Source organism: Meriones unguiculatus, chromosome 17 (assembly GCF_030254825.1).
Source record: "Meriones unguiculatus strain TT.TT164.6M chromosome 17, Bangor_MerUng_6.1, whole genome shotgun sequence".
Lineage (NCBI taxonomy): Eukaryota > Metazoa > Chordata > Mammalia > Rodentia > Muridae > Meriones > Meriones unguiculatus.
Genome location: NC_083364.1, coordinates 97,722,301 through 97,749,598, shown reverse-complemented (window position 1 = coordinate 97,749,598; position 27,298 = coordinate 97,722,301). Strand labels below are relative to the sequence as shown.

At 49.5% G+C, this 27,298-nt stretch overlaps 1 protein-coding gene across 10 annotated transcripts in view; it reads right to left on the bottom strand.

Moving 5' to 3' along the window:
* B3galt5 (beta-1,3-galactosyltransferase 5) overlaps positions 1–26,770 on the bottom strand; it is a 71,675-nt gene extending 44,905 nt beyond the window's left edge. For 2 of the 10 annotated variants that reach the window (XM_060370831.1, XM_060370830.1), the window contains exons 1-2: positions 26,624–26,770; positions 22,193–22,376 (exon numbers count right to left, since the gene is read on the bottom strand). Coding sequence is in view for 7 of the 10 variants with exons in the window: in XM_060370822.1 (XP_060226805.1) it covers positions 26,260–26,361 (102 nt within the window). In the remaining 3 variants the exon portion in view is untranslated. The other 8 variants (XM_060370825.1, XM_060370824.1, XM_060370826.1 and 5 more) reach the window with 8 other exon arrangements.
* Between the last annotated feature and the right edge of the window lie 528 nt (positions 26,771–27,298).

The following is a 27,298-nucleotide window of genomic DNA, read 5'->3' as shown; positions in this document are numbered from 1 at the left end:
CCACTGTTAGCTACTGGTTTTTTACATCATAACAATGTACTGATGAGAAAATTCTGCAATGAGTTAAACTGCTAGGCTTCAATTATTTAGCTCAGAAAACTTAAGAAACCAAATAAACAAGCAAGTAGAACTGCCTCGCAGGCAGAGAAGACAAAGTCATCTACCCTGGTCTCAATACAGGGATGAGAACAGGAGCCTTCTATAGTAAAACCCTAGAATTCACTAAGTAGCTCAGGCTGGCCTCCAGCACCCAGACCCTCCTGACTCAGCCTCCCTCGTGGCCAGAACTCCAGGCATGCACCACCACACCCAGCTCAAGTGAAAACTTCTAGTCTTAGAGAAGCCGCCATAAAAGAGGCGTTGCTCTTACTTTGATGGCTTAAGTCTGGGAGCCCAGGTTTCCATGTTACCTGACATCTACTTTTTAGACATGGCAAGAGCTGCTTTGCCCAGATCCTTGCTGGTAAGGAATCAGTCAATAATTTACTCTGCCCAGTTCTTCTTACCATGGAACACGGGCCAAGCCAGGAGCAAGCTACTCATTTATAAGTTCACCTTTGGTCTGCCTTGAGGCTCAAAATACAGGGGCGGAGAACCTACCCACTGGGGTCCTCTGAATCACCCTTTGCCCCCTTGAAAGCCAAACACGGGTTAAAGTGCCTGCTTGTTACATCTTAACCAGTTCTGGCTAGTTTTATGTCAACTTCACACAAGCGGCATATGGGAAAAGAGAACCTTAAGTGAGAACAATGCCCCCAGTGGATTGATGGATGGGAGAGGCCAAGCTCATTGTGGGTGGTGCCAATGTGGGGTAGGCAGCCCTGAGTGTAAGAAAGCAAACAGTTCCCTGCACTCTGCCCAAAGTTGGGTTATGAGTCTCAGCATCTGCTTTGATACCCTGTAGGGTAGTCTTTCAGAGGTCCTCTGTGGTGGGATACTGTCCTTTTTCTTGTTTTCTCCCTCTTCCAATGTCCATCCCGTTTGCCTTTCTGAGTGAGGATTGATCATCTTACCCAGGGTCCTCCTTCTTGCTTAGCTTCTTTAGGTGAACAGATTTTAGTATAGTTTATCCTATATTATATGTCTAATATCCATTTATAAGTAAGTATATACCATGTGTGTCTTTCTTCTTCTGGGATACCTCACTTAGAATGATCTTTTCTAGTTCCATCCATTTGCTGCAAATTTTATGATTTCCTTGTTTTTAATAGCTGAGTAGTATTCCATTGTGTAAATGTACCACAATTTCTGTATCCATTCCTCCATTGAGGGACATCTGAGTTGTTTCCAGCTTCTGGCCATTACAAATAAAGTTGCTACGATCATGGTTGAGCAAATGTCCTTGTTGTATACTTGAGGATCTTTTGGATATATGTCTAGGATCTTGAGGTAGCACTATTCCTAATTTTCTGAGAAAGCACCAGATTGATTTCCAAAGTGGTTGCACAAGTTTACATTCCCACCAGCAGTGGAGGAGGGTTCCCCTTTCCCCACAACCTCTCCAGCATGTGTTGTCACTTGAGTTTTTGATCTTGGCCATTCTGATGGGTGTAAGGTGAAATCTCAGGGTCGTTTTCATTTGCATTTCCCTGATAGCTAAGGATTACAGGAAATCTTATAAAAGAAGGAGGAGATAGAAAGACCTGGAGGGGATGGGAGCTCTACAAGGAGAGCAACAGAACTAAAAAATCTGGGCACAGGGGTCTTTTCTGAGACTGATACTCCAAAGAAGGACCATTAGTGGAGATAACCTAGGACCCCTGCACAGATGTAGCCATGGCAACTCAGTGTCCAAGTGAGCTTCCTAGTAATGGGAACAGGGACTGTCTCTGTCATGAACTCAGTGGCTGGCTCTCTGATCACTTCCACCTGAGGAGGGAGCAGCCTTGCAGGCCACAGAGGACAATGCAGCCAGTCCTGATGAGACCTGATAGGCTAGGGTCAGATGGAAGGGGAGGAGGACCTCCCCTATCAGTGGACTGGGGGAGGAGCATGGAAGGAGAAGAGGGAGGAAGGGTGGGACTAGAAGTGGAAGAGGGAGGGGGCTACAGCTGGGATACAAAGTGAATAAAGTGTAATAAATAAAAAATAAATAAATTTTTAAATAAAGAAAGCAAACGAACCAGCCTTGAGGAACAAGCCAACCAGCAGCGCGCTGCTCCAGTTACTTTCCCACCTTCCCACACAGATGGCTGTAAGGTGAGGTAAGCCCTCATGTGTCTTAGCACAGCAAGGGATGCCCTCACTGGGACGCCAGGCATTCTACCAAAGCAGCTGAGCACAAGGCTCCAGAGATGAACAAGTCCCAAGTCACATCTGTCCCAGGATCCCTTTGTCTGACACACGCCTACCAATGTACGCGGAGCTGAACACTAAGATAAAAACAGATGGTGTATGTGGGGCTCCTTAAGGCAGATGCATCTTCCCCAGGCGGATTAGAAAGAACACATGAGGAGAAAGAGCAGTGTGGAACAGGAGACGTCTGAGAGTGAGGCCAGGATGGCGGCACCGGAGCACCCCCGCCCCCGTGGTTCCCACCCAGTAGGCCAGCTCAGGAAAACATGCAGCCTGGGTGTCCTCTGGTCCCTGCTACTGGGTCCCAGCCACTACCACCAGCTTCCAGGCTGGGCCTGACTTCCGTTCCTCCCTGTCTGTGGTCCTCATGCCACCTCACTCAGTCTTGGGGCTGCCCATGCTGGCTCAGGATGGACCTCGTCTTCACCGTGGACCTGGGGGCAGGGTCACAGAAACTTACATACTACCAGGACAGGGACCCAGAAACTGGAAAGAACAGAGGCAAGAGTGTCAGACTCCTGCGCTCCCAACCCTGGAGACTAGAAATCTGAGAACAAGATCTCAGCACTGACAGCTCCTCCTGACACCTCTGGTTAAAGGTAAACTTATGTACAATGAAATGCCCAAGGGTGTGTTTGCACAAACAGTGATGGTCACCGTGTCTGTGGCTCATAGAGGGACGCACTTGGGGACGGCGGTCTCGTGGGTGACACTATCAACCTTCCTACATCTGCAAACAGTCAATGCCCGTATTCAGAGAAAGAGGAAACAACCAGACGGCATCAATAAACTCATACGACTGGGCCTCTCCAGAAAGAAGGGAAAAGAAGCCAAAAAGTCTTAACCAGTCCAACACTTCATCTGCTTTCCATAGATGCTGCTCTGAGTTCCTCGTGCAGATGCCTTGTCAAAGTGAGTGGGAAAGACGCTCAGGAAGCCACACGCCCACTTAGGGCTACTATTCCTGTGGCAAACAAACTTGGAGAGGAAGGGCTTCCGTTCAGTCGCACTTTCCTGTCACAGTTTATCATCAGAGCGGTGAGGGCAGGAACCCAGGCAGGGCAGGAACCCAGGCAGGGCAGGAACCAGGGGCAGGAGCTGGTGAAGCGGAAGAGGGTGCTGCTTTCCTAGAAAACCCAGGACCACAGCCAGGGACGGCCCCACCCACAGTAGGCTGGGCCTCCCCCATGGAGCAGGGATTAACCCCCATAGGCTTGCTTCCAAGGAGGGATTTTCTCAATTGAGCATCCTTCTCTGATAACCAGCATGTATCAACTTGACATCAAACTAGCCAGGACACCACATGTTACTCTTTCTGTGGCAACATGGAGGAATTTTAAGAGAAAAAAAAAAAAAAGTAGTAATGAGGTCATGACTTACTAGGAGAGAAGGGTCCCCTGCCCCTCAAGGTTGGGGGCATCAGGCACAGCACGGTGTAGAAGAAAGCAGAGGGTTCAGGGGAGGGTGAGGCTCAGCCTGGCGTGGACCGAGAAGGGCACAGCAGAACCGCAGCTAACCAGGCAGGCCACATGGGTGGAGCCCAGACGGCCTCCCTATGCTGGAGCGAGGCGTGCAGTGTGACCGGGCAGGACTCGGATCCTCCTTTGGGGCCATCGCTATTTCACACAGCTGACTTGAGCTGTACTGTTGTGAGTACAGACTTTTCTCTTGTAATCCATAAGCCTCACAGTGGTGTGTGGTTTGAATTGCGTTAGCTGTGCTAACTCATCAGAGACGGCTGAGCGCACGCAAAGATGGATGGGTTTTATGCAAATATTGCACCGTCTTCCAGCAGAGACTCGAGCATGGGTGGACACTGTTTCCTGCAGGGCTGCTGGAGCCCTCCCGGACACCAGGCAATGGTTGGTAACTGTAAAAACTTACTGTGCCATGGTTCCAAAAGTCAAAAATCCGTGTTTCCCCAGAGCTGAGAATGAGCTTCCTCCCAGGCCTGTCAGCATGACAAAGATCGCTTCCTGTCACTTAGTATCAGGGCCCTTTTCATACTGTCCCATCACCCGGACAGCCTCCCGGGATTGCCTTGCCGGATGGAGGCCATGAGCCTGTGAGCAGAAACGCGAGCCCTCCCAGGAGCCCTGCAGGAAGGCCCAGCTTCCCACACCCTGGTCCTGTGCCTCGCAGAGGCTGCCGGGTGCTCACACATCATGGCTCACGATCGCCAACAAGACTTTGCACTCAGTCAGCTGAGGTTTTGCTCTCAGTTGGGGAAAGCCTTCTGCTAGCCCGCGTCACGGGAAAGCTGAGCTCGCAGGACTGGACTGCCACACCATCTCCTGAGGGCTCTTCCCAGCCCCACCTGTCACCGTCCGCAAATTCTCCTTCAGATGGGTAGTTAACAAGTAGAGGAATAATAGGGTCTGAGGCTAGAAAGGTGGCTCAGTGGTTAAGAACGCTGTTCTCTTCCTGAGGACCCAGGTTCAGTTCCCAGCACCCATGTGGCCAATCCAGCCCCAGGATCTAAAGCCCTCTTCTACTTCACCTTTCTACCTCAGCTTTCTGCACACTTGTGATACACACTCAAATTCTTTTTAAGCACTTACATAAATTTTAAGTTAAATAGAAGAATTTCAAAGGGAAAAAATTAATAGCTCATCTATCCATGCAATGTAAGCAAAAGAAGGGAAAAGAATATTCCCAGTAGAGCTGATTAGATTTCCTTGGTCAATTATGTTTGGATTTTCAGGTTAGAAGGAAGGCGGCTGACTCTGAGACGTCAACATTTTAGAGAAAGGACAGAGCAACTTTTAAGAAAAGCATTTAGTCAGGATGAGGCGTTTAAACTCAGGCATTGCTTTGACTTTCCACCAGCATGAACAAAGGCTAGTGGAAGATTCTAGCCTATGCAACGAGCGATTTTACTTCACTGCAGAGCACCTGAGCCTGGGTGGGAGCCTCTGCGCCTTCCGCTGCACTGTTTGTTCTCCTGCACATTAAGATGATGAAAATGTATTCAGCTTAGTTGAATTTTAATAACTGCCATTTCTATAAGAAGGTGCCAACTCCTCTAACTTTTTCTTTCTATGCTCAGTTCTGATAAAATGTACTCTAATTTCTGCAGTCACTTTCTCTCAGCAGCTGGGTTATTTATCATTTCCGAATGCCTGAGGATTATTTAAAGATATCTTTCTGTTGTGGAATTCTGATTTGATTTCATGTTGGTCTAAGAACATAGGTTTCATCATTTTATCATTCTTTTTTTAAGATTTATTTATTTATTTATTTATTTATTTATTATTTATAGTGTTCTGCCTGCATGTGTGCCTGCACACCAGGAGAGGGCACCAGATCTCACTATAGATGGTTGTGAGCCACCATGTGGGTGCTGGGAATTGAACTCAGGACCTTTGGAAGGGCAGTCGGTGCTCTTAACCTCTGAGCCATCTCTCCAACCTCCACATTCTTAATGTGTTGGGATTATCTTATGACCCCAAATATGGTGTTTCTTGGTCTGTCTGGTGTAAACACTGGAAGCCAGTGTACACACACACACACACACACACACACACTACAGCCGGAAGGTGAGCTACCGCCCTGTCACTCGGTGTCACAGTGCCACTCACCCTCTGCCCTTGACTGTCAGTGGCTAAGAGAGGAACGCTGGCATGTCAGCGTACTGCTGACCATGGGTCATCCGTGTCGCTCTCCGCTCCCCTACACTCGCTCTGCGGAAAGCGAGGCACACAGGTCATCGCTCTTCTTGGTGAGCTCGCGTCATCACGTACACGTGTGTCCGTGCACCATCTCCATACGGAGGCTAGAAGAGGGTGTCAGGTCCCGAGACTGCGGTGGCACACAGGTGGGCGTTGCTGTGCGGGTGCTGCACAGGCTGGGGCCGGGAGGACAGAGAGCGTCCTTACCTGCTGAGCCAGCTCTCCCGCCCCTGTGAGAGCCTCCCGAAGCTGCTCTCAGATTAGCCCTGGAAGTCTGCGTTTTAGGATTTTCTAGAAACGTTGGGCCAGTTAGCTCATGGGTCAACATTAATCTAACATACCATGACAAATTCACCCCAAAGTTCTCTTTTCTACCTACACACTTACTGAGTTCTAGGAAGCAATGGTGTTTCTGGGGGGGGGGGGGGAAAGCAGCAACACCCCCCCAAAAAAACAAACAAACAAACAAACAAAAAAACATATTCTAAGTACAACCATTTGTTTTCAGACTCCATTTAACCATAGGGAGAAACTAAGTTCAAGGTCCCAGGCCCTAGGGCAGCTGGGGACTTCCCAATAGCTGACCAGCTTCTGTTGTAAGGAGACAGTTGTCTGAGTCCAGACATGTCAGGGACAACTTCTCCATCTTGCTGGCAGGGTCCACTAAGTTCACGTTCCCAGGCCCAGGAACCAACTCCTATCCTGGCTGATGGAAACTCCCTTGCTCGACCCCTCATGTCAAAATATGACTGGATGATGCTACAGCCCACCCGCTCCCCCTCACTTTACGGTTTCATCCTTTAAATGTGCTGCACAACGTCCCTTCAGGGTCAGAGTTCAGTTCCGGAGTCTGTCCAGCTTGGCACCTTACCCTGCCTGGAGGCATCAAGAGAATGAAGATGGGACAGAGCATACAGAAAAGCTGGCATCAGGAGGGCTGTGCTTGCTCGGACAGGGCATACCTACTACCCACAGCAACCGGCAGCCTCAGCACTTCTACAGCACAGAGGCAGGGCTCTGTGGACTCCCTGAAGGAGGAGGCAGGGCTCTGTGGATGCCCTGGAGGAGGAGGCAGCCCTGAACTATCAGCCGTGGCTCAATTACCATGAAAGTTTGTCATCTGCATTGACCTGGTGTTTGTGTTATCTTGGATTCATCTCAGGACCTGCTCATCTGAACAATCACGACTCCCGTCACGCACATGAGCGGGAGTGGCTCTCCTGCGTGGTCTGTCTGCTCCTGGCCGTGATGGGAATGGGCCCGAGCATCCCTATTGATTCCTATTTCCCCTATCTTTAATTTACTTTTAAGGTACCAAAAGCAGAGCACAAGCAGACATGAGGAAAAATGACAAAACCTTAATTGCCAAAATGTGTATTCACTCATCCCGTGTCGGTTTTCGTAAATGCTCTGGAGTCGAGAGAAACGTTTCCATCTTCAGTATTCAACTGGCATTTCTCTGAGCTTTGTTGTTATTTGTTTCTTCTTCAGGCGCTGTGGACACACCGTGGCTCACATCGGGGGCAGCAGACAGCCTGAAGATGTTGGTTTTCTCTGCTGCTACCTGGGTGCTGATGACTGAATTCAGAACACCTAGGCCAGCAGCAAGTGTCCACACACCAACACACACACACTGAGGCACGCCTTGGGCCCCTCTGCTCATTTTATATTTTGATTTTTAAAAAACTTATCACTTAATAACCCTTTATTGACTAGCTGCCGTAGGCAAGTCATTGGCTAAGGTCTGCCGGTCCCTACAAAAGGCTCATCTGCTCCTTCTACCCTCCACTCTCATAAGCAAATCCGCCATGTGCTACCTTCACAACAACTGCTGCGTAAGTGTTTTCTCCTAAGTCAACCCTTCGGGAGCAGGGAGGGAAGCTTATAAGACTCAAAATAGTAATAATAAGTGACACACATAGCCCAGGACATAAAAGTTAGAAGATTCACAAGGCCCCACCTCCAGGTTACATAAGCAGTAACAAGCATAACAAGTCATACAGGGCATCTGGGTACCATGCCCAGCATGGCTTGGCACCTTACCCTGTCTGGAGGCATCAAGAGAATGAAGATGGGACAGAGCATGGCAGAAAAGCTGGCATCAGGAGGGCTGTGCTTGCTCGGACAGGGCATACCTACTACCCACAGCAACTGGCAGCCTCAGCACTTCTACAGCACAGAGGCAGGGCTCTGTGGACGCCCTGGAGGAGGAGACAGGGCTCTGTGGACTCCCTTGAGGAGGAGGCAGCTCTCTGCAGGTCTCTTTAAGTCTCTGTAGACTCCCTGGAAGAGGAGGCAGGTCTCTGTAGACTCCCCAGAGGAGGAGACAGGTCTCTGTAGGTCTCTATAGGTCTCTGTAGACTCCCTGGAGGAAGAGGCAGCTCTCTGTAGGTAATCATCTGTGGACTTCCTGGAGGAGGAGACAGATCTCTGTAGGTTTCTGTACATAGTCATCTGTGGACTCCCTGGAGGAGGAGGCTGAAGTTGCAAGCTTCTGCATACCCTGGTCCTAAGGGCTTGCACTTTCACACACCTTCAACATCAGCGCTCAGGCAAGAGGAAGGCTTTGGCATCCCTCTGGACCTTGCTGCATTCTCTGTCTGGACCTCACTGTATTCTGTGTCTGGCCTGGGGAGGTTCTGCCACTCCCATAGGTCTTAGGCACTAGTCCTTGACATGGCCGAGCCTGTGCCAACAATACAGGCTCCTCACTTAGGGCTTCCTTGGCTCCCCAGGTCCAGCAATGCAGCCTTGGTGAATCATTAGCCATACTGGTGTGGGTGTCTCAGGACACAGTTGTTCTTAAGTTATCAAGCGTCTGTAAGCCCCGCCCCTTCACCTATTACATCCTCCAGTAAACTCGTGGTTCTCTAAACTAGACCAAGGGAATCATTCCTTCAGTCTGTTATTGGTGTTCCCTGCAATAAACAGACATTTGTTCAAACTCCCCAATAAAACCCACACAACAACAAAACCATCCTAGGATTCTAGGCTACTCAGTCCCATACTCTTCAAAGAAGGCCATTCATCAGCTAAGAGTTTACGTTCTGGACTCTAACCCATATAAACCTCTATCCTTCTTTTTTTCATTTGTGAATTTTTGAGACAAGGTTTCTCTGCATAGCCTTGGCTATTCTGGAACTCACTCTACAGACCAGGCTGGCCCGCATCTGCCTCCTGAGTGCTGGGATTAAAGGCATGCACCACCACAACTGGTGAATAAACCTCTATTCCTCAAAACTATTTTTCCTTAAGTTACAGATCAGACAATGTGTTTTTACAAATATGTTGACCGTTCTTCTATGTAAAGTTCGGCCTTGGTGTTGTCATCTCAGGTACTGCTGGAACTGCTACTCCTGTCAACCTCTTATCCAATGCTTTTAGCCGCTGGGAGAGCAGCTCTGTGAAATGCACAAGTATCTTAACAAGTTGAAGACATAAATTATTCCTAGAATTATTAGCTAAAACAAGAAGGAAGTAAAGCTGATGTGTCGGGATTTTGCTCATGAGAAGCAAAGCTGCACAGCATGTTCTCTATTTTCTCCAGCTAATGACAGGGTGTTGCCCGCTGCACAGCCATTTCAGAGGCTTCCAAAGAGTGACTTGAAATTTGCCAGTCCAGACTCCCTCTGCAAGAGGGGACACACAAGGAGTTTCTGGAGACTCTCTGGACCTCAAAAACACTGGGTATAACTCACAAAAGCTCGGGTCTGTCCATGCTAAGTGCTCCGCAGACAGCCCCCTGTCTTGCTGCCTCCCTTTGTGTCGCTCTGCACTCATGAGCCAGAAGAGCCTCTTTAGCAGACAGCACACTGAGGGCCACTCTCTGCCTTCCTCCTGCCACTGCTAACATACAGCTCTAGGGAAGCTCTTTAGCTCCCTTCTTGAGCTTGAATAACCAACATTCCTGCCTCCACCTCATCCCATTCTCACAGAAAGAGGGGAGAGTGTGCTCAAACTCCAGCGTACACACACACAGACACACACACCTCACACGTGATTTCCTACGTTCAGTACCAGCAGTTCCCGTGTGGATTTCTGTCTTTGATGCTTTATCTATCCATGTGATTTGCAAGCTTACTTGAATAATGAATAAGTTTACTTATTCATTTCTATTTCTTGTAAGTTATTGTCCCTTTCAAGAGTCTATCGTCAGATCTTTGAATTTTAGAATCGTTTGCAAAATACATGAATAAATGAAAACATCAAAATTCAGCGAGCATGGAAAAAATAGCATAGGAGCAAGAGATAAGTTGAAGGAATGCCAATAGAATAATTAGGAAGGTTTGTGGGTATTGATGAGATCAGATTCATAATTTCGAAAATAAGAATCTCAAAAGTATGAAGTCAGGGCTAGAGAGATGGCTCAGTGATTAGGTGCACAGGCTACTCTTCCAAATAACCTGGGTTCAATTCCCAACATCCACATGGCAGCTCACAATCATCTATAACTCCCATTTCAGGGGATCTGACATCCTCTTCCGGCCTCTGTGGGCACCAGGCATGCAAAGGGTAACAGACATACATGAGGGCGAAACGCTTACACACATGAAATACTAACGATGCATTTTTAAGGTAGGGAGGAAACTACTTCCGCTCTCACAGGATGTGAAGGGGTGCTTGGGGACAAAATCGGGTGGCTTTCCCCAAACTCGTACCAGAACCTCAGAAGCGCATGTACTGATTGTGGCATACTCCACACACACCCCAGATCCCACCAGCAGACAGGCTACAGAGAAAAGCTCATACAGAGCTACCTGACAAGGTAGAGAGCTTTGCTTCTTTCAGCTGAAAACCTGAAGGAAGGTGTGGCCATTTGAATGAGAATGGTCCCCATTGGCTCATGTTTGAATGCTTGGTCTCCATTGGTGGGACCATTTAGGAAGGAGTAGGGGTGCAGCCTTGCTGGAGGAGGTATGCCAGGCTTAGTCCCTGCCTCCCTCTCTCTCCAAACTGTAGATCAGATGTAAGCTCTGTCCCAGCACCATTCCTGCCTTCCTGATGCCATGGTCCGCACCATGATGATAATGGACTCACTCTGAAATTATCAAGCCCCGATAAACTCTTTTATGAGTTGTCTCAGTCATGGTGTCTCTTCACCGCAACAGAAAAGTAACTACAACAGAAAGGATACAGCAGGGAAAGCAGAAAGCAGGGACAGGACATTGCTGGAGTTAGCAATGTCCCACAGACAAACCAAGAGTTATGATCGTTTTAAAATAAGCTACTTCACTTTCCAAGTGCCTGCCTCAGGTGAAGCCCCAATCCCCTGCTCAGGATGCTGCTGTTCAAGCCATACTCTCTGGAGGACACAGTGTAGAAGCTTAGCTGCCGTGCAAAGATTCACTTTGGAAGGATGCGTGTTTCCCTGCTTCTCTCCATATGCAAATCAAGAGCCTGTCTAAATATGTATACATGCTTTACTCACACAGCCATATTTACATACCTTTCTTTCCTGTCATCACACTTATGTTGAATCCTGACATAATCTAAATAGTTCTTGTTGAGGTCAGGCTGTGTGCTGCCTGAAGCGACTCTGTTTTTACAGGCTGTGTCATAGGCTGTAAGACTTCACGTTGAGGGCAAGCACACGGGTAGGCTGCCTCTGCACCTCGTTAGACACACAAACAACGCAATCTGTCCAGCATTATCCACGGGGTACAGACCAAAACTAAGACAGTCAGTTATCTAGCCCTCAGAAATTAGCTTTGCATTTCTGTCAAATTCCTTGAACTGATTTATGGCATTAGGGCCCTTCTATAAGATGATAGATAAAGGATAGAAATATAGATAAATAGACAGACAGATGGACAGACGGACAATTGATAGGCAGATAGATAGATTTGCTATGTTTTAGTCACTTTTAAAATTGCTATGGCCACATGCCTGACAAAAAGAAATTTAAGGGATGAAGGCTGTGCTTGGGCTTAATTCAAGGGATACAAAGATGGAAGGCATGAGGACAAAGGCAGGATCCCTTTGTAGAACCCTGATGACCCTTCAGCCATAAAAATAAAGTCACCAAGACCTTTAATATTTCAAAACTTAGGCCTCTCCTGGGCAGACTCTCAACTAGCTCATCTGAATTAACCTGGCCACCTATCCCCATCCAGCCATATTGCTAGCTGTACCTTCCAGGCCTGTGGGCATGTGCAGCTCCTCTTTCTCCTTCCCAGAATTCTTCTTTCTCTCCCAGGAAGCCCCGACTTCCACTTCTCTCTTTGCCCAGCTATAGGCTGTCAGCCTTTTTATCATCCAATAAGAAATAAATTTGGAGGAAAGGTTTACACAGTGTCATCTTGGGTAGGTGAGGGTTTGCTGATAAAGCAGAAAGGATCCTGAAGGGGCAGTTAATGTTTGAATACACAGTAAGTCCTGGAGAACACCAATAGGAGGCTGTCTGGCCACACTGCACCTCAGGCCAACTGGCTTCCGCCTTTTTGTGCAGCCTAAGAGTCCAGCCACTCCTTGTTAGGTGGGTCTTCCCATTTCAATGAACATAATACAGAAAGTCCTTCACATTTCTAAAGATTTCCCTCCAAAGTGATTCCAGTTCCTGTCAAAGTTGACAATATCAACATCACAAGTCAGGCCCTTGTCAAGTTGACACCCAAGCATTCCGCTTTTGAGCTATAACCTTCCTCCTCTTGTCCCTTCTGATAATGCAAAAGGAATTCAACCCAACTTCAAAAAGTGTCTTTGTCTCAACACTTTTCAAAAGTCTGAATCCTAGGTCTCCTTTAAGAGTCAAGGGTCTTGTCTGTGAGCCCCTATAGAATTAAACCAAGCTACGTAGTTCCAGCATATAGAGATAGAAAGCACACATTCCCGCTTCAAGAGGAAGTAGTAGGGAACAGCAAAGAATGATGAGAACAAGGCAGGGATGAGGCTCACTGTTCCATGTCCAGCATCTGGAGCTTGTGACAGAATTGTCTGGCCCCAAAGGTCTTGCATGGACCCATCTGTCTAGGTCTGCCCCGCAGCTACTTTCTTCCTCAGTGGAATCCAAGGGTCCTGGCATCTTCCATACCCTGGTATTTCCATGGCAACTTAGACTGCATTCTCACAGCTTTATAATATGGTCTCTCAGCCCTCCATGCAGAAAATTCTGACCTTGTCACACATTGCCTTGGTGCCTCTTGACAGTGTGAAGCAAGACTCCATGGCCCCTCAGCCTTACATCTTCCACGCTTAAAGGATCAGTGCCATGTGACTGATGCAGCCAGTTCTGCTGCCAGCTTGGTAAGCCCCCAGGTGTCCTTGTCCGCCATTCTGTTACTGTGCCCTGATTCTGGGGAACACTTTCCTGGGGCTCCATTAGAGTTCAGTAGAGAGCCCTTCCAGCAGCATCACCCATTCGGAGTTTCCTTTCAAGAGAATTTGCATTTTTACAAGACATTGTCCCACCATAGAATCAAGTTGTTCTTTAATAGTGTTGATCACTTCAACAATTACAGCTGCTTTGAACCTTGTCTATAACTTCACAGCTTAGGAAAAGGTGAACATCTAGGGAGCAAGGTTGCAGCCCAGACTTCATGTATCCCGGGTCTCAGCCGGTTCGTGTGAAGACAATCATAATTTTCCTGTTCCTCCACATGAGCCTTACCTCACCTCAGACAGAATCCAACCTAAGAGGGATCATAGAACAGCTGTGGAATCAATGTTACCAAACTCTCAGGTGAGACACCCAAGAAGTCTTTGTGACCCAAGGTCTGTCAAGAGAGGTAAACACTCTCCTTCCTGTGTGCAGTTACCTCAGTGGACAACGAGAACACTGCTTGCTCTAGAAAATGAAAAGTAACCAACCCGGGGGTAGAGTTATTGTAGAGACAAGTGCACACAGAAAAAGAGAAATGGCCAGACACCTCCAGATGCTTACACAGTCTGATGTGGTGGGAATGAAACACAGGAAACGAACTGTCTTTTCTGACAGAAGATTAAATTAGACAAAACTCCATTTTAAAAAAGTGTAAAGAAGCAGGCTGGCCTAAATCCAAATTCCTTTACAGCCAGCACGTCTCAATAGCAGAGTCTGTGCTCAAGGTCACATACTGCCCTCTCCAGTGTGCTCTGCACACTCAGGGTTGCACAGTGCTCTTCTGTCTCTGCTTATCTGTTGTGATGTTTCATTGTTGTAGTTTGTCTCTAGTTTTATTGGTTTTGGTTTTGTTTTGTTTTTTTTTGTTTTTGTTTTTGTTTTTGTTTTTTTTCCCTAGCTGTCCTGGAACTCACTCTGTAGACCAAGCTGGCCTCAAACTCAGATCTCTGCCTCTCTACTGGCTGTTTGGAATTAGAACTGGCCATCTGAGTAAAAGTGTGAGGCAAACGTTGATCATCAGAGGGAGGCACAGTGTATGCTTGCCTGCTTGATGTGGCGGGCTGATGCAGAGGTTAAACACCTGTCCAAATACTCTGGAACATGCGGTTACTTTCTTGAGACCCCAGACACATTTCTAATTCTGTGACACTGGCAGCCAAGGAGCCAGAGAACTGCTCTGTGCCTTTCTTGGGATGAGGGATGTGGGGGCTGGGCCACAGGTGGAGCCCTTCCCTAGAACCAGAGTTTGAGGATCTTCCACATCATCTCCCAGAGGCCATTTCCAGGTCTGGACAATGGCAGTTGACTATCGGAAACTTGATCAGGCAGGGACTGAGCAGCTGCTGTGCCAGATGTGGTGTCCTTACTGAGCAGATGAACACATCTCCTAGCACACGGTTTGCAGCTACTGATCCACCTGTGTCTTTGTTCAGTACCTTTCTGTAAAGGGCACAAGAAGCAACTTGCTTTCAGCTGGCAAGGCCAACTCTACACCCTAACAGTTTTACTGCAAAGGTAACTGTCCAGCCGTGTCACAACTTGGTTTGAAGGGAACCTGATCGTCTGTCTCTTCCACAAACATCTCACCGGCTCACTCTATGGACGGTTACGCTGACCGGAACAAGTGAGCAGGAAGGAGCTACCACTTTGGACTCTGAGTAACATATGAACCTCAGAGGATGGGAAATAAATCCAACCAAAATTCAAGGGTGGTTCAGGGCACACAGAGACGCTCCTCCTAAGACGAAGGGTAAGTCACTACACCTGGCACAGTGTTTAGGGAGCCTGCCTGAATTCTGGTGACAGCCCTGCCCTCACTTGAGTGTTACCCATACGCCAAGCTACTCAGAAAGCTGCCAGCTTCGTGTGGGCCCTGAAGTGGAAGAAAGCTCTTCAGAAGGTCCAGGCCACTGCGCAGGCTGTTCCACCACTTGGACTGTATGACCCAGCATACTTGGGGTGTCTGTGGCAGATAGGGGTGCTGTGCATGATTTCATAGGAGGGCCTGAGGAGTTTGCAGCAAGGCTCTACCATTGTGCAGACGACTAGTCTCCTTTTGAGCAACAGCTCTTAGTCTGCTATTAGGCCTTGGTGGAAACTGATAATGGACCGCTATACTGGCTGGGTTTTGCCAACTTGAGACAAGCGGAAGCCATAAGAGAGCAAGGAGTCTCAGTTGAGGAACAGCTCCATGAGATCCAGCAACAAGGTATTTTCTCAATTAGTGGTCAGTGAGAGACGGGAGGGCCAGCCTGTTGGGGGTGGTGCCATCCCTGGGCTGGCGTCCTGAGTCTTGTAACAAGCAGCTGAGCAAGCCAGGGGCAAGCTAGTGAGCAGCACCGTCCATGGCCTCTGCACCAGCTCCCACCTCCTGCCCTGCTGGAGTTCCTGTCCTGACTTCCTTTGGTGATGACCAGGACGTGTTAGCTGAATAAGACATTTCCTCCCCAGCTTGCTTTTTGGTCCTGGTGTTTTGTCGAAGCAATAGAAACCCTGATGGAGACAACCACCAAGCTCCTGCACCACCTGACCTGCCCATCATGGCAGATCTTACCCGCCAAACCATGAAGCAGGGTGGACACAGCATGGATTCATTATCGAAGGCACATGGTGTATGTATGATTGGGCCTGAGCACGTCTTAGACAAGTGACATGAAGTTCCCCAGTTACCTGTGGATTTTACTGCTGTCAGTCACACTGTCGTCTGCTGCCACCCATGAGCCTCTAGCCTCATGGGGGGGGGTGCTGAGATCGGTTGGCTGAGGAGGAGAATGGTGGGTCCCGGTTTACTGACGGGTCTACAGGTTACACAGACACTGCCCAGAGGCGGGCAGCTGCAACAAGGCAGCCCTGGAAGATGCTGGTGCAGAGAAATCTTCAGCGTGGGCAGAACTTTGGGCAGTGTACATGGTTGTAGATTTTCGCTGCAAAGGAGAAATGGCCAGATGTGTGATTGTTTACTGGCTTATGGGCTAAGCCCGTGGATTAGCTGGGTGCTCGGGGATGTGGAAGGAACATAACTGGAAAATTGTGAGAAAAGGATGTGGGTAGGTGTCTTTGAATGGGAGAGAGGTGTGAAGCTGTGTCCCATGTAAATGCCTAACGAAAGGTGACTTCGGCTGAACAGGACTTCAGTGATGAAGTAGACGGAGCGACCTATTCTGTGGATGGCCAGCCTCTTTCCCTAGCCATTCCTGTCATTGCCCAAGGGGCCCGTAACAGAGCGACCATTGGCAAAGATGGGCGTTAAGCATTGCCGACACCAGACTTCCGCTCTTCGAGGCCGACTTGGCTACTGCTGCCGCCTAGTCTCGGGCTCGGCCAGAGGCAGAGGACAACACCTTCCCTCATGGTGACCAGTCAGCAGCCAGGTGTCAGGGTGACCTCCATGAACCACTGCGACACTCTGTCCTAACTGGGGGAGGTTCTTATTGTGGTCACGGATTGCCGTGCCCTGCACACAGTCCTTCTGCTGGCTCCACCGTCTGTGGACACAGCATGCCTTACCGGCTTCTCCACTGTCATGGTATTGCACACATCACTTCTGACCAACACACCTACTTCACAGCCAGAGAAGTGCAAGTGTGGGCCCATGGAACCTGCTGATCCGGCCGTGAGCGGCAAACATGAATAAAGACAGCTGAGATGAGTTGTGCTAGCATGACTGGGAATTGGGGCTGGCTTGGTAACCCAGTAACTGAAGCCGAGAGCCCACCTCCAGCCCTGCTAAAGCCCTCCCCGATGGAAGAAGCAGAAGAGGTGAGCTCCCTTGAGGCCACTGGTTCCAACCCTTGTGCGTGAATATGAGAGAGAGTCCAGAATCCACAAAAAACACCTCTTCAAAGACGAGCAGCAGAATAAAAATGTTGTCCTTCCTTCACCTCAGGAGCAATTGCGGGGAGCAAGCTCCAGCGGTTCGTTCTGAGGAACCAGATAAAGCTACTGTTTGCAAATGGAGGAAGAAAGGCCTCTCAGGAGCTAATCTAAGTAAACTGGCCCCTGTCCCGCCACACATGAAGGCAAACCTCAAGTCACGGGGATAAAAAGATCGTGTGTGCTCTGTACCGGCGGTCTCACGACTCAGCGCACAGCAGTTGAAACCAGCCTGAGCCCCACATCTGAGAGGTTGGGGGCTGGGGGAGGGAGGCCAAGAAAACAGGAGGGAAAACAGTGAGGAAATAGCACATTGGCTGGCAGAGGTGTGGGGGACGCTGTCACCAAAGCCGTAAGGAGAACCCTAGGTAAGGGCACATCCTACTTGAGAAAGACAGAACCTTGCCTGGAGAAGATCCAGATATACAACCTACAGACTGTGGACAGCATGGGCCTTCTTGAACTAAACTTCAAACCCTACAGGTTATGAGCAAACACAGTGATGTGAAAAAGGTCTCTGGGGATGAGGACAGTGGACCAGAGGACCAGAGAGAAAACTGCAGTAAGTGAATGACTGTGGTTTGCAGAGGAGAACACTGCAACCACCAGCAGGCCTGGGATGCAGTACAGCAAGCCATTGGCAGCCAGAGACAAGCAGATCAATGCCAGGGAGAAGCGCTCCACACCTATCAGCCTAGTGCCAGGCCAAGCTGGCAGGGGATGGTGAGGTGGGACTGTGCTGCTGCTGAGAGGTGGGGCTTAGCCAGCAGCCTGGCCCAGCTCAGCCATGGAGAGCCCAGATCATGAGGACCCCACAACAGAGGCACAGCAGCCGGGGTGGCACAGGGAAATGCTGCCAACACTCTTATTTGTGGGGAACCCCAGGCTGTAGTGAGGAGAGGGGACAGGTGGTTTGAATGAAAATGGCCCCATAGGCTCTTAGGAAATGACACTATTCGGAGGTGTGACCTTGCTGGAGGAAGTGTGTCACTGGGGTGGGCTTTGAGGTTTCAAATGTTCAAGGCAGTCCCGGCGTCTCTCTTCCTGCTGCTTTCGGATCAAGATGTCGCCCTCTCAGCTCCTCCAGCACCACGTCTGCCTGCTCTCCGCCATGCTGCCCGCCATGACGACGATGGACTAAACCTCTGAACTGTGAGCCAGCCCCAGGTAAATGCTTCCTCTGTGAGAGCTGCTGTGGTCATGGTCTCTATACAACTACGGCACGTGGCATGCTTCCCTCCTGGACAATTAGAAGTAGTGAGAAGGAGGAGAGGCAGGCGTGCTTCGTTTTGCTTTGCTTTGACAAGTACCCAGGCTAGTTTCCTTCCTGCTCTAGTTTCCTTCCTTCCTTCAGGCTGTTTCGATGGAGTAGCCCAGCAATGGCAGCTTTGAGGGTGTTTACACCACTGACAAATCCAGGTTCCACTTCCTCTCTGCTGGACGGCCATGGCAGGAACTTGAAGAAGCCTGTCATACCCACACTCCAGAGCAGACGGAGGTGAACCCAAGAAACAGGGCTGCTCACTTTTAACCCACATCCTTCACATAATTTATCATAATCCAGACAGCCCCCCCCCAGGCACCCATGCAGGTGAGCAGGGCCTAGACAATCCCTCTAGACTCTTCCCAGCTGACTGGAGACGGCTACCAGCTGACAAAACTAGCCACAGTTGCCCAGGATGACCTTGAACTTCTTACTCCTTTTGCATCCACTTCCTGGGTCTCTGCAGTTCAGAGGACCAAGCCCGGGACTTGCTGCATACTGGGCCAGCACTGTGCCAACTGAGTTGCATCCTCAGCCATAAAACAATTTCGTGCCTGGTGACTAAACAGTGACACTCATCTTGTCAGGATGAGTGGCAGAAGACCCACATGAAGTTGTGGCTGGGAAATGAAAGCGGGGAGAAGCAGAGCAGCACAGCCGGGCCAAGGTTCTCACTGTTGTGGACCACCTGAGCAAGGCTGAAGGCAGTGTGATAACATCTCTGCAGACTAACAAGGAGAAAGAGGTGTGTGCAGGGGAAGCCTACTGAGACACCCCCCCCCCCCCAAAGGCAGCACTCAGAGCTTGGATCTGGTTTGCCATGAGAAAGGGAATTAAAGAACAAAACAATATAGATCCTTCTTTAAGCAGCACTGAGAACATGCCCAAAGCCCAAAGGGGTGGCTAGCTCAGTCTGAACTTGATGCCCAAGTGGGGTTGAGAGAAAGGAAAATATGAGCAAGATGGAGGAGGGAGGGAGGGAGGAAAGAAGGAAGGGAGGGAGAAATGGAGAGTGGGAGGGAATGAAGGAAGGGAGGAGGAGTGGAAGGGGGAGGGAGGGAGAAAAGGAAGAAGGGAGAAAAGGAGGGAAGGGAGAAAAGAGGGAAGAGGTAAAGCCTAGGGGTGAACGGAGTAGGAGGAGGGGATGGACACAGAAAGATGAGAGGAGCCCGCTGTGCTGGACGCCACAGGAAGTCTTTGTAGAAGCCAACCAACGAGGACTAGCACAGCTGCAGTCCAGGAAGAGCTCCTGTGAGCCCAGCCCTGGGCTGTGGCCGTGTGGACTAGCCAGGGAGCTGCCCTACCAGAGAACTCCAGGCCCTCCTGTCTCAGCATGTGGAAGCATGCCCAGGCCTCACGTGGACCAGGTGAGTGATGTGCATGGATCGGCAGTGCAGCCCACAGTGTTGCTACCCTCACTGAAGGCAGAAACACGGCAAAGCGCTCTGTGCCATCCGTGATAGGCGCCAAGCCAACGGGCAGCCACGGCAAATGGTGCTCAGCCACCAGTTACTGCTTATTCAGGGTCAGTGCCTTCTGCAACAGGGAGGGTTCCGTGGTCTGCTAAGGGCACGTGCACACATGCACACAGTGACCAACAGGCTGCTCTGTGATTTCAAAATTCCCTCCACGGAGACTGGGAATGAAGAAGGGACAATGAGACCCTGCTATTCCACCCCCCCCCTTCTATGGGGTGGCTGGGGTCTCTGCTCCCATCTAGGCAGCTGACATAAGTCTCTTGTTCTGATCCCTTTGGCCACCTCCTGCCTCCCACAGTTTGGTCCTGGGGGTGTCAGGAGCTGTGTAATAGTCATATTGACAGGATGTGGAATCGTGTAGGAACCAGCATTTGCCGTGCCTGCGGGGGCTGGGGGATGTCTGTGAGCTGACTGACATGGGACCTCCTACCCTGAACGTGGTGGCACCATCTCCAGGGTCTGGTCCCTGGAAGAATGGAAAGGAGAAGGGCAGCATCCTTCCAGCTGTTTCCTGAGTGTGGGCATGCTGTGAACAGCTGCCTCCTCCCTGCCTCCATGACTTCCCTCCATGACAGACTGTGTCCCATCTCAAAACCCAGGCCAAAACAAGGCCTGTCCTCGGTTGCTTTTGTTTGGTCAGAGCGATGGGGAAACAACTACTACAGATTGCTGCCCTTCCCTGTTTCCCTGCCCTGCTCCAGCTGGGCGGCTTTCCCATGCCCTTCTTCGGCCTTTCCACCCAGAACCTTCCCAAAGCCCATTAGGCCTTCCCAGCTGAGCCATGCCTGACCGCCAGGTGCCCCTCAAGATCTGGCCAGCTCTCCTTGGGACCAGGCCCCGGTGCAGCTTTCCTGACCCCAGTGCAGCTTTCCTGACGACCCCAACCACTTCCCACGTGCTGAGCTGATGTCTCAGCTGAGGCGTTCTCAAAGCCATGCTTCTCTACGGGAGGAACTGCAACTCTCCAGCCGATTCTCATTGAGTGCATGCCATCGCTGTGTGGCCCTCACATGCCTTGGCACCCTGGCTCAGAGAGTTCATGGTACTGAGTCCCACTGCCGTGTCCTAAGCAGATCGGCACCAGGCTGGTTACCTGAAAGTTGGTCTCCACATAGCTAAAGTTCGGGGACCATTTGCCTTTGTCAGCTACTGGACTTGACAGTGTCTCTTTAAAGCTCATGTTCGGCACTGGATAGATGGCTCAGTGGTTGCAAACCCCGACTGCTCTTCCACAGGGACCCAGGTTTGGCTCCCAGCACACACATGGCAGCTCACAACCATCTGTAACTCCAGCTTCAGGGTGTCTGATGCCCTCTTCTGGCCTCAGCATGAACACACACATATGGTACATAAACACATGTATGGACAAAACCCCACATATATACAAAATAAGTAACAATAAAGAAGGGAACCTTGTGCCCACTTGGGACTTCCGAGTTTGACTACACTAAGGATCTCAAGACAAGACACCCTTGTTTCAGAGTGAGCTGGGTCCTCAGAGGAGATGAGTGTGTGACAGATATAGGGAGATGGAGCTGTGGACCAGAGGCAGGAACTGGAGTGAAGGGGCCACACGCTATGGTCACCTGGGAAGGGCACAAGTTGTCCCTGGTACACCAGCTTGGTTGTGGCCATCCGGGCCCCTCGGATGCACACTTCTGCCTCTTTCTTCCTCTTGCCCTCTCCCTCTCTTCTTTCTCTCACTCTCTTGCTCACCTCATCTCTCTCTCTCTCTTTCTCTCTCTCTCTCTCTCACACACACACACTCACACTCACACACACACACACACATACTCACACACACACACACACGAGAGAGAGAGAAAGAGAGTGGGGGGAGAGATCACAGGTTTTGCTGTTTAAAATCACGGGGCTCCTGGCAATTTGTCTCCTTGGATACTAATGCAGCTGGATTAAGCCTCCTGGAAACAAGAGCCTGATTTGAACCCTCACAGACTCTAACCTGAGGCAGCTTCTGGGCCAAAGGGTAACTGCAGCGAAGGAAAACATGCATGTGGCTGATGATCCCACTCTGCCATCTCGGGGAATGTTGTCCTCCAAGTGTGGCACAGTCACGACCAGTGAGGGCGGTTGTGAGCACCTGCTTGGCACTCTTAGATTGGGCCTGTTGCTGAGCTCTCTGGGAGAAGGGCCTGGGCAGGGTCACTAGAGCCTCACCTGAGAGTCCCTCCTGCCCCCCCCCACACACACACACACTGTATATGCCATCCTGCCCCAGCTACATTGGTCTCAGGACATGAGAGACGGCAGACGGCAGACAGCAGATGGCTACCTGAAGGAGAGGCTGGTCCTGCAGTTCTCATGGCGTCAGCGTCTGTGCTGGGTGGGACTTTCCGTGATGCGGCTGTTGGGGCCACCCACACTTTGTAAGTAGCTCCTCATGCGTACTCCTGTTAAGTCCTGTAAAGCCATTGCTTCACCAAGGGAGGCTTGGACTTCTGGCTGTCATCGGTGCTCTATGTACAGTGAAGAGATATGTGTTCACCTTCCAAGAAAGCCACACAGCAGGTGTTCTGTGTTGAAGTCTAGCCCCTGACACATCCCTACAGCCCAGGCTGTCCTAAAGACTCAGAGGGAAGGAAAGGCAGGCGGAGGCCCGCAGCTGCACCTGGAGAGACTGGCTGCAAACGCTCAGGGTCCAGATCTATAAGTGTGCCCTGCAGCTGGCCAAAACGAGGGCCACTGAGCACATCAGGCCCTGCTTAGGCGCTGACGCCACAGGGGCACCGAGTAGCTCAGCATCCCGGGGAAGCGTTAGGGAGCAATGTTCAGAGTGGCCAGGTGCAGGTATTTTACATTTCCTGCCGTGTAATGGGGCATAAGGTATGGACAGAGGCATTGCTCCTTACTGGCTCTAGTGTTACCCCCAAACAAGTCCCCCCAGGACAGGGGAGCCCCACAGGTTAAAGACAGGCTCTGAATGGCGTGGAGATTTCATTTATAGCCCTCTGTAAGAGGGGAAGCAAAACATTCATATCAGAGCCGTGCATGATGGCTCAAACCTGTAACCGCATAAATGGGGGCAAGCGGGGGGGGGCAGCTGTCACGAGTTGGAGGCCTACCTGAGCTAACGAGTGAAAACCTGGGGAGCGAGCGCTCTCAGACTGTCCTACGTCCTAGCCCCGTTTATGTTGCTATGGTAAAACACTCCGACCAAAACCAGCCTGGGGATGAGAGGGTTAACTGTGCTTGACTTTCAGGTCTCAGGCACCAAGGAGAGAAGTCAGGCAGGAGTTCCTCCAGAGGCCCTCACTGGCTGGAGCTCAGCCAGCTCTTTTCTACAAGCAGGATCACCTGCCCTCAGCCAGCACTACTAGGCCTACTACCAAAGCAGCCTGGGCCCTGTGTCAGGTTAAGACACGCACAGACACACCCACAGGCCAGTCAATCTAGGAAATATCGCAGTCAAGGCTCCTCTCAGGTGACCTCAGGCATCACGTTGGCAAAGCTAATTGGACACAGAATATAAACTTTGTTTGGACATGCAGGAATGGAAGATAACAGTTTGTCTTGTTTTCACTGTACCAAGAATATTTCAGGATCAAGGAGCCAGATGCCAACCTCAGAAGATGCTGAAGTTGTAGCCGGTATTTCACAGCTGGCTTACATGCTGCCGCTCAAGAACCAGGGCCCCAAAGCCCACACGAGAGCCTGGCATAGCAGCGGGCATCTGGAACCCCAGTACCAGTGCAGGGCAGACACAGACAATCTGAGGATTCACTGGCCAGACAGTCTAGCTGAAACCCTGAGCCCCAAGTTTGGGGGGACCTGTCTCAAAAAGAGGAAGGCTTCTGCCAACAGCTTCTGGCCTTCACACACAAACACACCCACACTGATGAGCACGCCTACACGCAGGGGCATGCAAACATACATGGCACATACATGCCGCCAACACCAAAAAGGGACAGCTTAACAGCTAAACATACACTTCCAAACTGACTCATAAATAAAGACACAAAGGTGCATTTTTAAATAAGTTATTTCCAATGTTGAAAATGTCAAGTACCGGTAGAGAATCAGGCCCCTTCCGGTTGCCACCTGTGGTTCAAGGACCGTGTCTGGGGGAGATTTGTTTACACACACATAAAATGAACAGATTGACACTGTTTAAACTCTTGAAATCTTGTGTAAGAGTGTACCTGGTGGGGCTGGAGAGATGGCTCAGAGGTTCAGAGCTCCTGAATTCAATTCCCAGAAAGCATGTGGTGGCCCACAACCATCTATAGTGGGAGCTGGTGCCCTCTCCTGGCGAGCCCGTGTACAGACAGACAGAGCACTGTGGATGGAGAATCAGGTGTGTCCCTATAGCCCTGCAATCCCAGAACTGGGAAAGAAAAGACAAAAGGATCAGCCATAGAAATGGCTCAGCAGTGAAGGGCACTCAGAAGCCAGTCCAAAGATGCAGGTTCGATTCCCAGCACCACATCATGACTCGCACCAGTCTCACCAGGGACTCATTAGGGCTCTCTTCTGGCATCCATGAGTTCCAGGTACATATGTGGTACAAACACGTGTTCAGTTCTTTATATATACTGGTTATTAGTCCTCTGTCAGATATAGGGTTGGTGAAGATTCTTTCCCAATCTGTAGGCTGTCATTTTGTTTTGATGATGGTGTCCTTTGCTTTACAGAGCTTTTCAGTTTCATGAGGTCCCATTTATTGATTGTTGCTCTTAGAGCCTGTGCTGTTAGTGTTCTGTTCAGGAAGTTGTCTCCTGTGCCAATGAGTTCAAGGGTATTCCCCATTTTTTTTTCTAAGTGGTTTAGTGTGTCTAGTGATCCAATTAAAAAATGGGGTACAGAGCTAAACAGAATTCTCTGCAGAGGAATATCAAATGGCAGAGAAACACTTAAAGAAATGCTCAACCTCATTAGCCATCAGGGAAATGCAAATCAAAACGACCCTAAGATTTCACCTTACACCCATCAGAATGGCTAAGATCAAAAACTCAAGAGACAACACATGCTGGAGAGGTTGTGGGGAAAGGGGAACCCTCCTCCACTGCTGGTGGGAATGTAAACTTGTACAACCACTCTGGAAAGCAATCTGGCGCTTTCTCAGACAACTAGGAATAGTGCTTCCTCAAGATCCAGCTATACCACTCCTAGGCATATATCCAAAAGATTCTCAAGTACACAATAAGGACATTTGCTCAACCATGTTTGTAGCAGCCTTATTTGTAATAGCCAGAAGCTGGAAACAGCCCAGATGCCCCTCAGTGGAGGAATGGATGCACAAATTGTGGTATATTTACACAATGGAATATTACTCAGCAATAAAAAACAAGGAAATTATGAAATTTGCAGGTAAATGGTGGGATCTGGAAAAGATCATCCTGAGTGAGCTATCCCAGAAGCAGAAAGATGCACATGGTATATACTCACTCATATAGACATATAATATAGGATAAACCTACTAAAATATGTACACCTAAAAAAACTAATCAAGAGGAAGGACTCTTGCTAAAATGCTCAATTCTTATCCAAAAAGGCAAAGAGGCTGGACATCAGAAGAAGGAGAAAAGAGAGAACAAGTCAGGAGCCTGACACAGAGGACCTCTGAAAAGCTCTGCCCTGCAGAACATTTCTTTAAGTGCCTCAGCCAAACAGAGTTTCCTCTGTTGAGAATTCTCTGTTTAGATCATTGTCATCTCCATTTTACAAATACACAGCAAACTCCTTCCTACAAAACATGGTTGAATAAGGCAGAAAATGAGCAAGCCAAAAAATGAACACTAGGTAAAAATAAATAAAATGATAGATAGATAGATAGGCAGTCAGATAGATGATTGATAGATAGATGATAGATATAGACAGATGATAGATGATAGATGACACATAAATAGATTATAAATAGATGATAGATAGATTATAGATAGATGATAAATAGAAAGATGATAGATTGATGATAGACAGATGATAGGTGGCTAGATAGATGATTGATAGATCAATGATATATTGATAGATAAATGATAGATAGGTAGGTAGATAGATAGATAGATGATAGATAGATGATAGATAGATAGATGATAGATAGATAGATGATAGATAGATGATAGATAGATAGATGATAGATAGATGATAGATAGATAGATGATAGATAGATAGATGATAGATAGATAGATGATAGATAGATAGATGATAGATAGATAGATGATAGATAGACAGACAGACAAGGGGGCATAAAAAAGTCCTGCTCTAACTACAAAACCTCTGCTCTCAGTGCTGTACCCTCCATCACAGCTACTCTCATAGAACAAAACGAACCAGAATTCAGACACATTTTCACAGCACTAAAGTTTTAAGTCACCCTGCCCTTTTTTTCTGAGAAAACCCTACCTGTCGGCTGGAGCCCCACGTGAGGGGCAGCTCACAGCCTGGAGGACGCAGGTGGCTGACAAGGGGGCAGTTAACGTCGATAATGACGCAGCCGCCCAGCATGAGCTCAGAAACCACTTCTCCTCCGTTCACACCTGTGGGAAGCAGCTGACCTCTTGGTCATCGGGCGACTGTGCAGTGGGCTCTGAGGAAAGACTGGCTCTGTGACCCTTTGAGACACTCCAGAGCTGGGGTACAGGGTGAGCTACACCCAGCTTGAGAAATGCTAACAAGAGGCAGTATTGCTGTTCCAGCTGAGATCGCCACCAACACCTGCTCAGGAGCAGGTCTGCTCAGGGTTTCGGGCCCCCGAACATGCCCTTACCTGTCCAGAAGACAGCTAAAGTGGGGAGCTGGCCTGCAGCTTCCTCCAGAGTCATCAGCCTTGGGGGCCTGTCCCAGCCACCACTCAGCGGCGTTCCTGTGCCCAGGGCAACAGAGAAGCCTTTGTTGTGGGAATTAACCCCCCAGCCAGAGCCTGGAGTTCTGGGAGCTACTTTGCAATGGCATTGGCGTTGCCATGGTTACCAGGCTTGCCCTCCACAGGGGGTCCTTAAACCTTGACACAAAATCTTCAGGAAGAAAATAGAATTAGAGTTGAACTGCAAGCTACCAAGTCAGCCTCCATGACTAGTTGGTATCAAACACGACACTGCTGTGGCGAGGAAGGATGTAGGTCAGGGCACTGAGGACAAGTCAGGCAGTGCAAGCACGAGGACCGTGTAAGTACCAGTGCGCCATGGTGGCCACCCACACTCCGAAGGCAGACGTGGCAACCCCGGGATCCCACACCGGCTAGCATGTGTACACACACCACACACACACACACACCACACTCACAAGATCTATAAAGAGACTTCACAAAGTCATCTGCAGTTGCTCACTCCATGGTTTTCAGTTGAGCAGCACAGCTGACTGGCCCTTCCCAGCGTGAATCTTGCATAAAACAAGTTTACCTTTCAGTCTGTAGTCACACACTTTCTGTGGTTCATTCTTGGAT